At 38.3% G+C, this 13,638-nt stretch overlaps 1 protein-coding gene across 5 annotated transcripts in view; it reads right to left on the bottom strand.

Moving 5' to 3' along the window:
- The window catches only part of sash1b (SAM and SH3 domain containing 1b), a 58,143-nt gene that overhangs the window by 11,645 nt on the left and 32,860 nt on the right, over positions 1–13,638 (bottom strand). For 3 of the 5 annotated variants that reach the window (XM_047821810.1, XM_027172227.2, XM_047821809.1), the window contains exons 3-5: positions 943–1,071; positions 710–760; positions 562–611 (exon numbers count right to left, since the gene is read on the bottom strand). In XM_047821810.1, coding sequence (XP_047677766.1) covers positions 562–611; positions 710–760; positions 943–1,071 — 230 coding nt within the window. Of the gene's footprint in view, positions 1–561; positions 612–709; positions 761–942; positions 1,072–4,340; positions 4,483–6,786; positions 6,942–13,638 lie in introns of those variants that run through there. The other 2 variants (XM_047821812.1, XM_047821811.1) reach the window with 2 other exon arrangements.

Raw genomic sequence — 13,638 nt, 5'->3', positions numbered from 1 at the left:
TTAAAGAGGCAGGCTGTTGGCGCCAGAGCCAAACACACACCTCACCAAAGCTCACAGTAACAATGGAGGCTTTTGAAATGCTGTTGGGCTTTTAGTGAAATACTTCTGCTCACATGGCTTGTGCATTCCTCTCTCTCAGCTGACACTTGCTGATGTTAGCTATCAGCAGTCTGTCTATAAATTCTACATGGATTTTATTTATCTAAGCATAAAAATGCATTTTTTTTACAGCTTGTAATTGAAGTCCAAACATACTCAGACATACAAACAATGAAAATGATCATAGAATGAATGCATTATAGCAAGATCCATGTGTTATCATTGGGCTCATCTCCCCCTTGTTCCTTCCAATCACTGAATCATAGGAAGGAAGCAGGAAGTGAAAAAGGTCACCAGGAAGAACGCAAGGCATCACCTCCACACACACGGAAGTGGATATGTTTTATGGATGGTGAAGATATTTGTCACACTGCATCTTCAGGAAGATCAAAAATATAAAAATGCTTGGGGGAAAAAAAAGAAAAAAAAATGTAATTTAATAGGAAAAATCAGAGGTTGTACCTTCTCTCAACCTCAGGAGTGGACAAAGTACTGCTTAGCCCCAGGGACTCCTAAGAAGAGGGGAAATTTTTTTCAGCTTCATGTGAAAATGACATGAAATTAGAAATAAGCCTGGAATGAGAACTGAAAACATTTGCTGAGGGCCCACCTGGATTTCTGAACGCAGCTGAAGTGATGTGATCATTGACTCTGTATTTGCCTGACAAAAATATACAGGAAAAGTAAATAAAATTTGCACACTATATGTAGTACTGAACAAAGGAAGCTTTGGTAAACTTTTTGTTTTTTACTAATGTACATTCTGGTGTTATGTTTGTGAATTCAAAGCTAATTAACCCCCATTAAAACTTCACAGAATTAAAATGAGAGAAATATGCTTACAATCTCAGCTTCCTGAGCCACTTTGCGCTTGCGAAGCTCCTCCATCCTCTCATGCACGTCACTGAAAGCGGCACTGTAATACTCTGAGTACTCCTTAGACAAATCCTCAATGTTTCCCAGAGAGCCATCCTGTAAAAGAAAAAAAGAAAAGTTTGAGGGAAATGAAAAGATGAAAAGTTTGAAGGAAAGCCGTGGGAATTAATGCTGCCAGCATGGCTTTAACTACTACCAACATTCATAAGATCACAAATGAATAACTTTGAAAAACTAATATGAGTATTCTTTAAAAACAACGTATCCAGGTGTCCTTTCTCTTACGTTCTACTTGACCTCACTTTGACCGAGATCAGGAGAGCTAGTCGATGACGCAGCTTCAGCTAAGGGGACCACAACTAAATAAACCAACTCGAGCAAAACCCAAGGAGGAAGAAACAGGTCTAGATAAACTGCAGAAGACAGCAGAGTTCTCCACAGGTCCTACTGATAAACGTGTCATTTCCAGCTATTGTTTCAGGCAAACTCTGCTTTGCAACAATAAAAAGATAAAATAGACCTGCATCATCATTCAAATCGCAAAGTCATCCCGCAATTTATGGGCATCCTGAAATTCCATGGAGATACATGTGATGATATCCGTTGTTCTGGAGCAAGTCATCACTAAAGAATGCACACCACAGATTGAGTTCATATGCAGTAAAACAAACACACACTCACTAAACCAACACATTTCAGCCCGGAAATCCATTAATCAATTACACATAGGTGCCTCTGCATTAAGAGTGTGTGAGATATCATTTGAATAAATGAACTGTGTGTTTGGATGTACAGCTGGAGTTGATAAGCCTCTTCAAGCAACATGCAGGATGATGTGATTACAATATTTGTTAAAAATCAAGCAAATATTTAAAGCAAATTGAAACCACCTTATAAAAATCTATTTCTTCTGGTACATAACTCTAAATGGAGCCCTTGTTGATCATATTCAACGCACAAGAGGGATGATGGGAAAAGAATGTAAATGCAGGAGATATTTGCCAGGGATCGGTTTTCTACTCTACTCTAAATTACAGCTACAATGGAGATTTGTTTTAAAGCTTTTGAGGCTGAAGCATAGGCATAAGTCATACAGCTCATATACAGTGTTCTCCAGATTGATCTTTCATAAAATTCAGCAAAGTGATAAAGAAACTTAACAATTTCTTGTTCTAATGAGAATGATATATGTTATACGAGTTTATCTGTCTTAAGAAACTTAAAAAACTATCATATAACATATCATTCTCATTAGAACAAGAAACATATATGCCAAAATAATCAAGACCCTTAAATAATATTTTAAAGAAATGCAAGGATCTGACAGGATACATATATACATACATATATACACATTGTCTATTCCATAAACGTTCCATAAAAAAAGTTGAATTCCTTCTGACTGTATTATAATCTTACTTCAGAGGCAAAGAGAAAAATGCTTCTGCTCTCGTGCCAGCAGAAATCATACAGTTTTCTGAACGGTGATATTATCTAGGGGAAATTGCCACAGACAATTCACTCTAAGAAATCATGGCTCTTGTGCAAAAGTAAACCCTCTTCTAATTTCTGATGTCAGTTATATACATTCTGAAGCTAAATAGAGTGAACATTAAGTGTCCCCATAGATCACTATATACAGGCAACAAGGAATGGTATCCATTTAAACTCAGTTTGAATTTCTGTTATTAAATTAACTGCTTGCTTCAGAATGGACTGCATTACATCAGTTTATACAGGGTGTTTGAATGGAAAGAAGGATATAATATGATATGCACTCAATAAAAACACAAAAACATGAATCTAACAGTTCACCAGATGTTAATATAAATCTTTGTATCCCAGGAGACAGGCTTCTGTTAGCCGGGTGTTAACTACAGGATAAATAGTGAATAAGCTGCGAGACTGCAGCTGCACCATGAATATGCATTCTTTACAGTTGCTAGTTTAGTTTCTAAATAGCAACAAAACCCACTGAATAATTAATGGTCAAGCGTTAATATGAAAGGAGAATCATTATCAGCTGATGGTGTGAGGGTGAGAGACAGAATGTGAGAGTTGTGTCCAATCTTGTTAGATGCTATAGAAGATACACAGTACTGTTATTCTCTCCATCTGATGGCTTGTGGGGGAAAAAGGCACTACTTAAAACAATAAAACTCTAGCATTTGTCACTCTATGCTTACCATGCCATGTTCTCACTCTTATGATGGGAGCAAAATTTCAAGAGGGGTAAAAATAGTTCTTTGAGGCCCTGTACAACCATTATGAATAGGGAGGAGGGAGTCACTTTGGGTTTAGTCATTTAAAAACAAACATTGTTGTAAAAACAGGCTATTTTAATGTCCACTATACATTCCATCAGGAAAGGGCTGTGGAGGCAGATCTGGCATGTGAGCTGGTTTTAAAAAGTGCAAAAAGTGTTGCTATGGGAACATTTAGAGATTTTTAAAGGAACCGCTATAGCTGGTTCATGTAATTCCTTCATGTACTTGAAAAGATGTCTTGATTTTATTGTACAGTACATATCGAAAACTTTAACCTCTACACTAAAACACCTGCAAGTAAATAAATGTAATTCAAGACCATAATAGTCTCAATTAGCCTTCATAATACAAGCACTGCTTTCAGGAAGAATTCTTTCTTCTTTATCATAGGTAACTGAAACCCTGCACTGATCAGATTTACTGTCTTTACTCCGTGATTACATGGAAAGAGGAGCAGCAAAGGTTATTGCACTCTCATAAAGCATGACATGGCTTATTGGGATGATTAATATTCCACAGACTAAGCAGAGCAGTACTGACAGCCAGAGCTGGTTTAGTATTCGGAGAGCTATTCAGTACTACATACACTCTCAAGATGCACATGTGAGAGAGGCATATGTTACAAACACAAATGAAATTATCATCACACGTATAGAGAACATGGCTTAAATGTTCCATTCATGCATTGCTTATATAATGTTAAGACAGAGCAGTTTCAGTACAAGCCTAAACATAGATTATAGACAGAGAACAGATTATATCAGGACTTCTGTGACAGGGCTCGATAACAGAGAAGATGGGTACAAAAAACAAACAATCTTTTGTTGAGTTAAGTTGAGATTGAGTTGAGTTTGAGAGCCTCTTATATGGTGTATATTATAAAACTGTAAAGACTCTACACAACCTATTTAATTCATTAGTTACATAGTGTGCAAATATTAGACAATTAGAAAATAAATGTCTAGTTTTTTCTGTAAATCTTTTCCACGATGAAAAACAGTCTGCTAAAATAAGCCTAAAAAATTTTTCTACTGTAAAACTACTGTAATTTAATACAAGCAAAGTACTGAAATGATCTGAAGGCATGGGCATTCTTACTGAAGTGCTCCGAGATGTTTCCTTCATTCCATTCCCTGGAAGCACGCACATTCCTCCGCTGCAAGAGGCACAGGGGTCTCGTGGTGCCACACTTTGTGACTAGCTCAACTGTCCTCTAAGAGAGAACTATTCATTTGTTAAGTGACATGCCCTTGAGTCGAAGCTGCTTGAAATCTGGCTGCTTTTCATCAGTTAGGCAAGACGGCAGTGGACCGCGACGGCCACGCTGAGCTTCACTGCACAGACGTCTTCTAATAAATACTCCATTATAACCCTGATCACATGATCGATTCCTCGTCGCTTATGAGTTTTTATGTAAACGATAATTTAGGGCAGAATAAAAGCTAGAAAAAGAAAATCATTAAAATATTACAAAATATAATTTACATTTATGAACTGCAGATGCAGCTACATGGGTTAAACGCTGCAGCAGAGATTTTAAATTCACATACATCATGGTTTATAGACATCTGTGCAAGTCTCACTGCTTACCATCATACATATGGTATTTATCAATTCACACGACGGGTTAGAAAAAGTACACTGTTGGATATGCCCATCAAGCAACAGAACAAGGCAAGCTGGTGTCTGGTGTCAATACATTGATGCCACGAAGAAAATAATCCTGACGTGAAAGACTTTGTGCTTGAAGACTAATCCGTTAATAGCAGAGTGGCATGCGACCTGCTGTTTATGAGGTTGATGAAATGAGGAAAAAAACTGTCATATTACCCTGGACAATGAGGAGCAAATTGAGCATGTCAGAGACACGAGAGGATCAGAGTGTCTGGGGGCCGTGGTCACGCCTGAACTAGCAGCTCATTTATCTCTTCCCCTTGCTGTGGAACGGCAGGAGCTCACCCCCTCCATCTCACCCTGACATCTTGTAGAATTCCCATTTGGCCTCCTCATCAGCTGGAAAAGATGAGGAAGCAACTGACATTTCAGGCTCCCAGGAGAGTGGCTAGATTCAGAGCTGATGAGATGGAGGTGCAGAAATCATGCCAACCTCAGTATTGCTAATTCCTTGAATCTCTCACACCTCTGTGAGCAGATAGAGGTCACAGCACATTCACAGTGATCAGGTCCTGTAAAAGCTCTGAAGAAGGGGGAAGGGGAGAGATTAAGGAATAGAAGGGGGTGTTGACCGGAATGACTCTTGGCGAATGTCTTGTATGCAAAACCCGCATTCTCTCTTTATATTAAAATAACTAATGCAAACCATCGCATCAAACTGCGGAGCATAGAAGGATATTTGGTGAGCAGGTACGCTGAATGCTGAATAATGTATGTATGAATAAAAAGCGTATTATACGGACAAAAATGGCATCACTTCAAAGCCAACGAGATTTCCATCAGAGCATATTGTCCACACAACACCTAGAGCATACTGAATTTCCTTTTGTTTATGAGGGAGCAGGAGGGAGAGACACATTAGGAGACTATCAGCTTTCAATGCATACAGGCCTGTCTCACATTCGCAAAATCCCTGCTGAGTGTGAATCAGTGTGAGGAAAGCCAGAGAACTCAACTCATCCAGCTTGGCCTTATTACTGAAGAGCACGCAGGACACAGCAGGACACAGCACTGGTTCACACCCATGTCTGTCTCTGTCTCTGTCTCTCTCACACACACACACACACACACACACACACACACACACACACACACACACAAACACTCTCTCTCTCTTTTACTTCCGCAGTGTGACTTCCACCTCTATCATACTCACACACATCCCTGTGTGACTGATGCATCATCCTTCATCCTGAGACCATCTGAGGCTTGCTCACTGACTAAAGACACTTTTTTTGGGAGATGTATCAAGCAAGGATTCTCCTGTCACTTCTCATATGAATGAGTACACATAGACAAGTCTCTGAACCCCTGTAACCTGTATCTCCTTCTTAAACTGAAAGATAAGTAAATACAGTTCTTTCTGCATGTAAGACCTCTTGAAGCATACACACCAGAACACTAATTAAGCACGTGTGCTCGGACCAAATTTCCGTTGTTTTCCTAAAGCAAAACCCTACCTTTAGTCTGGCAGATATCCTCATTAAAACCCTACAGCTATGGGAAAGTCATATTTCTGAAACACAAAGCTGAAGTAAAAGCGTTGACTAAACTAGAAAAGTTAAAATTTGAAGAGCTGTAAAAACTCTATTTACAGGCCACAAGAATCAACAGGATGTACTTGTCACCCAAACAAGCAGACGATAAAACAGCCCAGATATGAACAGACCAGTTTGTAAAATGAAGTGAAAAAAACAGTATACAGAAGAAAGTGCTCTTTGTAATATAATCTTCAAATAAAATGACAACATTCTACAAAGCACATCCTCCAAAACCTGGACCAAGTAACTGCTTACTACAGTCTAGTAAGTTTGCTATTAAACTTCATTAGCTTAACAGACCACAAAGACACTGAGTGAAGAGCACTCACCACTACACGAGTCTATCAGGACAGCAGCTCTGGTGTGATCCTGCTGTTTGAGTTCTGTCTGAAACTTTTCTTCAGCGCACTCTGAGAACAATGCATGTTCAAGAAGAGCAGAGGAGAGCAGAGGGGGAGTGTCTCACAGACATTAATCATGCGGGCCGCTGGCCAGCAGCAGGGAGCCGATGACGCTAGATAGGCTGCAGGGTGGAGTGCGTGCACACACACACACACACACACACACTCAACACACACTCACTCACTCTATGACACTACTGAACTCAGACTAGCTGACTCAAAGCAAAGCAACAACCACATTTTCTTATACTTCCCCTGGCTTTTATTTCAAATTGTACATCTGTGAGAAGGTTAACCAGGAGCGTGAGGGGGGAAGGAGATAAGATTACCCTGACAAAAGCTAAATAAACGACTTTTTTTTTAGATAACAGGCTGTAATTCTGCTATTGTCACGCTAAGTGGCCCATCTGTTGCTCATGGCTAAACAAGACTCATGAGAAGTCACAAAAGTACAGAAACATGAGCAGTATGTCTGTAGGCAAAGCAAACTAAATGGATGAATTTTATAGTTCTACTACATCCAAAAATAGATTGAGAGATAGATAGATTTATTTGCCTAAAATAAAACTTTGTAACTTTGCCAAAGGAAAATTATACATGAGAAAAAACCTTAACAGGTAATATTTCTCATCAAACGGGGCATTACAAATGTGAACGTGTATACTATAGGTCCATAAAAAATTTTTTTTTTTTTTTTTTGATTATTTTATTTATTCATTATTGTCACTTGATTAACAGTTGAAGTAGAAGACATTTGACACATTTTTTTTGCCTTTATTTGACACATATACATTACAGTAAAATTCTTACTTCATATAGAATCAACATTGGAGGTTGGGGTCTGAGTGCAGGGTTAGTCATGATACAGCGCCCCTAGAGCAGTGAGGGCTATGAGCCGTGCTCAAGGGCCCAACAGTTGCAGATTGGCAGTGCTGTGGCTTGAACCTAAGTCCTCTGAACAACAACCCAGAACTTTAACCGCTTGAGCCACGTCTGCCCCAACTTCAACAGAAAAGCATTAAAATGTTTAGGTGAAAGTATTTTCAGATCATCTAGGAAACCTACTTACATCTATCTTTAAATACAAATGTCCATCATAATTATTGCATGATGCCCAAAATTATGTTAACACTTTATATTCCCTAATGGGTCACTGTCGATTATGCATGGTGCATTTTTATTTGTTTGTTTGTTTGTTTGTTTATTTATGTGTTTGTTTGTTTATTTATTTGATATATTTATTTTATTTTACTTACTTTTTAATTATTCTCAAAAATTAACTTTATAAATATATTCAGTACTTATGCTTACCATGCCATGTTCTGAACATGTGTCTTAAAAAGCTAGCCGTTCGTGTACTAGTTCTCTTTATAACCACAGCCTGGCCAGCAGAAAGTTTTGTATTGAATAAAAGACTTTAAAGTACATAGACTGTTTTTATAAATGAAACACATCCATAAAGGGTCAAATGTAAACAAGGCATAAATGGTCAATCTTTCTTTATAAAACAATTTGATTAGAACCGTGTATTGCTTGCTCATGAAAAATACACACATACAAAAAAACAGCACCTTGTCACTAGATGGCAGCATATTTATATAATGTAAATAAAGTGTGCTTGTTTAGTGTGATTGCTGTAGTGTAAAAATCCCAAAATTTTCACTCTGTTCAGTATATGTTGCTGGATGTCAAGCTTACACCACTGCTTTATTGCTGAGATGCATCCTGTCGCTGTCTGAGAACATGATTGTTTGCTCCATCACTGCTAATTGTTTCCACCATCCTGCATGTAATCTGCATTTATGATTTCGGCTGCTCTGCTCCGCCACTCATTACTCTTCAGATCCTGTGTTGGTTCCCAGTTTGGCTCTATAAGAAAGGAGGATGTGCTTTTTGTCTTTGTCCTCAATTCTCTTACTTTATTTAAAGCATTACAAGTGATTCTACCAAATTAAATCTGAGGCTCAGTGCAGAGTGGAGCAGATGGGAGGAGGTAGATTGAGGCGATGTGTGTATGCGGGGCATAGCCATACCAGAAAAATCATTTTTCCGCACCAGTACCCTGCACTGGCCCTTACCTCAGAACACTCACAACTCATATCACTCTACCTTAAACAGACCTTGCTTTGGAACATTTAATTTACTGGCTGGACATTGGTTCATGTAAATATTAAACATATTTTTCAAAAGTAAAATTACTTAATTATTTAATTAATTAATCCTTTCCTCTACCTCTTTTTCCTGTGTTTTTTTAAAATAACCATTTAATGTCAAGCCATAATTTAGTGAGTCGCACTTATTTTTCAAAATTGACAGCACACTAGGAAACCTGTGTGCGCTTTCAATCCTACCTCATAGCAATTACAAATTCATCAGGAGCTGCCAACGGATAAGCATAATGCCCCTTTGTACAGCCTCAGCGAAGAACAGCTCATGTCTTGCTCTTTGTGAGGCTGTACATCAGGCTATGACATGTCTCAAAGTAAAACGGGATCAGACTGGTCAAGTTCAGTGTGTTAAACAAAATACAGAGTTAATCAGTTACACTGAAGATCTGACCAGATGTTCAGGCACAAATAAATGCAAGAATGCTGGCTATGACTTCTAGTGTCCCAAGCAGTAATGAAAACGGTATAAGGTGATATGGACAAAATATAAATGATATAAAATATAAATAAAATTGTATAAAATATAAATAAATAAAAAAAGAAAAATAAAATGTCATAGTACAGAAATTAATTTACTGTGTGCTGCTGCTTCTTTTTTTATTTTTAATTTCAAATACACCCGTTAGGTGTCTACATGCTAACAGATGGTCAAAAGTTCCCCCTAGTGGAGAAACATTCAGTGAGTGAGTGAGTGAAAGAGAGAGAGAGAGAGAGAGAGAGAGAGAGAGTGTGTGTGTGTGTGTGTGAGAGAGAGAGAGAGAGTGAGTGAGTGAGTGAGTGAGTGAGTGAGAGAGTGTGAGTGTGTGTGTGTGAGAGTGAGTGAGTGAGTGAGTGACAGAGAGAGAGAGAGAGAGAGAGAGAGAAAAGTTCCATGTCCTGGAATGGCCAAGCCAAAGCCCTGAACTGAGTCCTGTTGAGCTGGTTCACAAAAAGAGGTACATTCAAGACATCAATTGAAATGGAGGAAATAGGAGGAAAAAAATCCCTCCAGGTAGACTGAGGGAACCATGTGAAGCTTCTGCTAAATTACAGAAACAGTCACTTCATTTTGCACATGTAAATATCTGGTGAATTGATAAATATGTTTAGATCACATGTCAGGTTTGTATGTATGAATTGAACTTCATTCTGTACAACTGCCATCTGCTTCTGTACCCTAAAGTTACACATTACTGACTGTCTGTAAATGACTCTGGACAAAAGAAGAGGAAGAGGTGTTTGGTGTATAGCATTTTACATGGCTGCTGTACAAACATACAGACATTTCTGCAGCTCATAAACTAAATTTCCCCTGTATCAATATTTAATCACTCATCAGTGTTATAAACTTCACAACAGAGAATAAATGAGAATTAGTCGTCAACTTCTTCAACATTTTCTTCCCAACTTTCTTCCCAACCTGTAGTACAGCCAGACTGCTGGGAGATTTCTGACAGGTCCATGATTTGTACATCCTTACAAATTGCCTCACAATTTTTCCATTACATCTTCCTCTTTCCCCCTGTGCTTCAGGTATGTGGACATAATGCCAAGAGTGTACAAGTGGTGTGGCTAAAACTGGAAGCACAACATGCTGTTTTTCCCCACAAACAGAAGCATTCGTTGCATTTTAAACAGTCCACCTCTTTCGATCACATCTGTTTACTTAAGTGCATAGGGTAAACACAGAAACCTCTCAAATGCATCTGAAAATTGATTTTGCCCTTTTAAATTATACAAAAGAAGACCAGCATTTTCTCCACCAGTACTGCAAAAATCAGTCATCTGCCTTAACATTCATTTAAAAACAAATGACTGAGTGAGCAGCGATTCCCTAAAAGGCTCATGGTGATCTGCCACACGCTAGCTTGACACAACTAACAGCTGAAAATATGCAGAGTGCACTGCTGCCCTGACACCAGTTTAACCTCCTCACAAGATTAAGTCTCCTCAGGGAGGCAGTAATGAGACATATCCATCATGGCAGCCTTAATTAACACTGAAGCACAGCCCTCAAAGAAGGTTGAAGCCTCCATCTACTGCAGCTGATGCAATGTTTTTCTTCAATTTTGTTTGAAGTTTCAGTAATATAGGAATTTTAAAAACACTTTAGCGATACCAAACTTGTAAAGAAGTTTAAAGAGCCATGTGTCATAATCAGATTGTGGAGAGTCAGCAGAAATCAGGCAAAAATCAGAAGTGTCATATGATGTATTTAATCAGCTGTGACTTGAGCATATCAAACTCTTCTTATGGCAAAAGTGTGTGCATGAAAACTAGTAAAAGCATCTGAAACGACCCAGCATGTCACTGTGTAGGAGCTCCCTACAGGAACATGTGCCAGATTTGATATCGTTCCTAATTATGAGCTGTGACAGAGTGATTATATGTACATCATTGTAGGCTGCTTCAAATAAGAATTTGCCTGATTATCGGGCCTAATTACTGAATGTCCTGGTGTAAAACCAGTCATTTCTTTGTGTTAATCCCTACACAGTGAGTAATGAGCTCCTCATCAGTGTCTCGCTTTGTCAAATTACAAAATGTGTAAAAATGAATAACACCTGACATAATTACAGTGATGGAGCCCTTATTATCTAAAACAATTAAAAATCTGTCATCTTGCAATGGGACTGCGCACTAGTGTAGAGCACAGAGGATTTTGTGCTTGTCACAGTAATTATACTTTCCGAATAACAAAAAAATCCTATTCATGCATCCTTATTTTATGCAATTGTACACAAATCAGCAGCAAAAGAATCAATGAATGGAAGAAAAATGGAGTTCAGGTTGCTTGTGCCTCTGCGTCAGTCTGCAGCATTAAACTATTATTCATCTGGGTGAATGCCGGGTGTCTTTAGCCTCTCTTTTCCTCCCTCATGGGCCCCACTTTTCTTCTTTCACACATTCTATAAGCCACATAAACTATATTTTGCAGAGATTAAATGGCTTGACTGGTGTCTTCACTGGACTTTCCAGAGTCTTGCTTCTGGTAGCTTCATGTGGCATTAAAAGGTTTCAAAAAACACACTACACAGGTGCAACAACATCTCAAAACATTTAGCACCTTCAGTTTCTTTCTGTTTGCCGAATGTTCTTTATTCAGCAGTTCAGGCTTCAGTGTGCTTAGGAGCACTGATTAAAAAATAGCACTAATTCTATGCTTGTTTAGAAAAGAGTACCACAACATTCTTGTACATCAGAAGACATGGTTGGCTTATACATAAAATATTTCAAAAGAAGAATAAATAAAATTATAGAAATTATAACAAAGCATGGAAAATAACCACAGCAACAAAGTATACACACAAAAACCTAATCTCTGAAGACTGACTTCTAAGAATCAAGTTATTTTAATTCCCTGAACAACTTTTCATCTCTGTCTAGAAGCTTATCCCTGAAAATCCATTAATAAATGCTTCAGTTACACTCGACACGTATGTGCATTCCATACAAAACCCACTCCATACTTTTGTGTGTAGGGTGCGTTATTATGGCCAAAAGCACCTGTATACACTGTAATAAGACAGGACTGCTCTGCCGTGATAGAATAGGCTTCATGAATCATGAAACAGATTGATTTTTCCATCAATACAAAGCCACCCATTTCTTCCCACGCGGCCAATTTACAGTCGCTGTCCAAGTGTCAAGTTTAAACAGCCAGTGGTGGCAGCCCACCCCCACATCAATAAGAACTCATCCACCCACCATAGCGGTGTTACTTTAACCAGTCACAAACCTGCTGACACACAAAATGTTACACCTACCCAATTATTCTTGCAGAATCATTCAGCCATCTTCCTGCATAGCATCTCACATAAAATACAGCAATAAATTTCCACAAAAGAAATTCTCTCTCTCTCTCTCTCTCTCTCTCTCTCTCTCTCTCTCTCTCTCTCACATACACATATATATATATATATATATATATATATATATATATATATATATATATATATATATATATATATATATATATAAATAAAAACATACATACATACATACATACACACATACATACATACACACACACATATACTGGTAGTGAATAATGCATGTCAGTGCAAGTCAGAGTAATTTAAGCTGAAAAAATGTCAAAAATGTAGTCATCCAACACTTTTCACCATCTGAGTGCTTACAGATTAGAGGAAAGTATAAAGGTTCAGAAATAAAAGCAGGTACAGTTGACCAGAGGGGAGAAGGGATTTTACATTATGAATAGTGCATTTAATGGCTTGGAGGGCCAAGTTGTGGCAATTTCAGTACAACCTTATATGATGTGCTCTCTGCATACAGTTAGTACCTAATAAAGGAAAAAAGAAAGGATAACTGGTTAACCAGTGAGAGGGTCATGAGCACACATTGCCCAATAAGGCACTGTGGGGAGCAAAAGCTATTCCGTCTGGTCCAATAACACAGAGAAGCTACTGTAGCACAACTTACTGAAAATGTATCCTGGCTTTGATAGAAAGGTGTCAGTACACACAGTATACTGCAGCTCTGTGATGATCACCCACAATGGGCATGTGAGCACAAGAAATGGACAATGGAGCAATGGAAGAAGGTAACCTGCTTTGATGAATTGTTTTCTTTTACATCATGTGGATGGTCAGCAGCATTTGACATGTACTCA

Source organism: Tachysurus fulvidraco, chromosome 12 (genome assembly GCF_022655615.1).
Source record: "Tachysurus fulvidraco isolate hzauxx_2018 chromosome 12, HZAU_PFXX_2.0, whole genome shotgun sequence".
NCBI lineage: Eukaryota > Metazoa > Chordata > Actinopteri > Siluriformes > Bagridae > Tachysurus > Tachysurus fulvidraco.
This window is presented reverse-complemented; position numbering and strand designations above follow the sequence as displayed.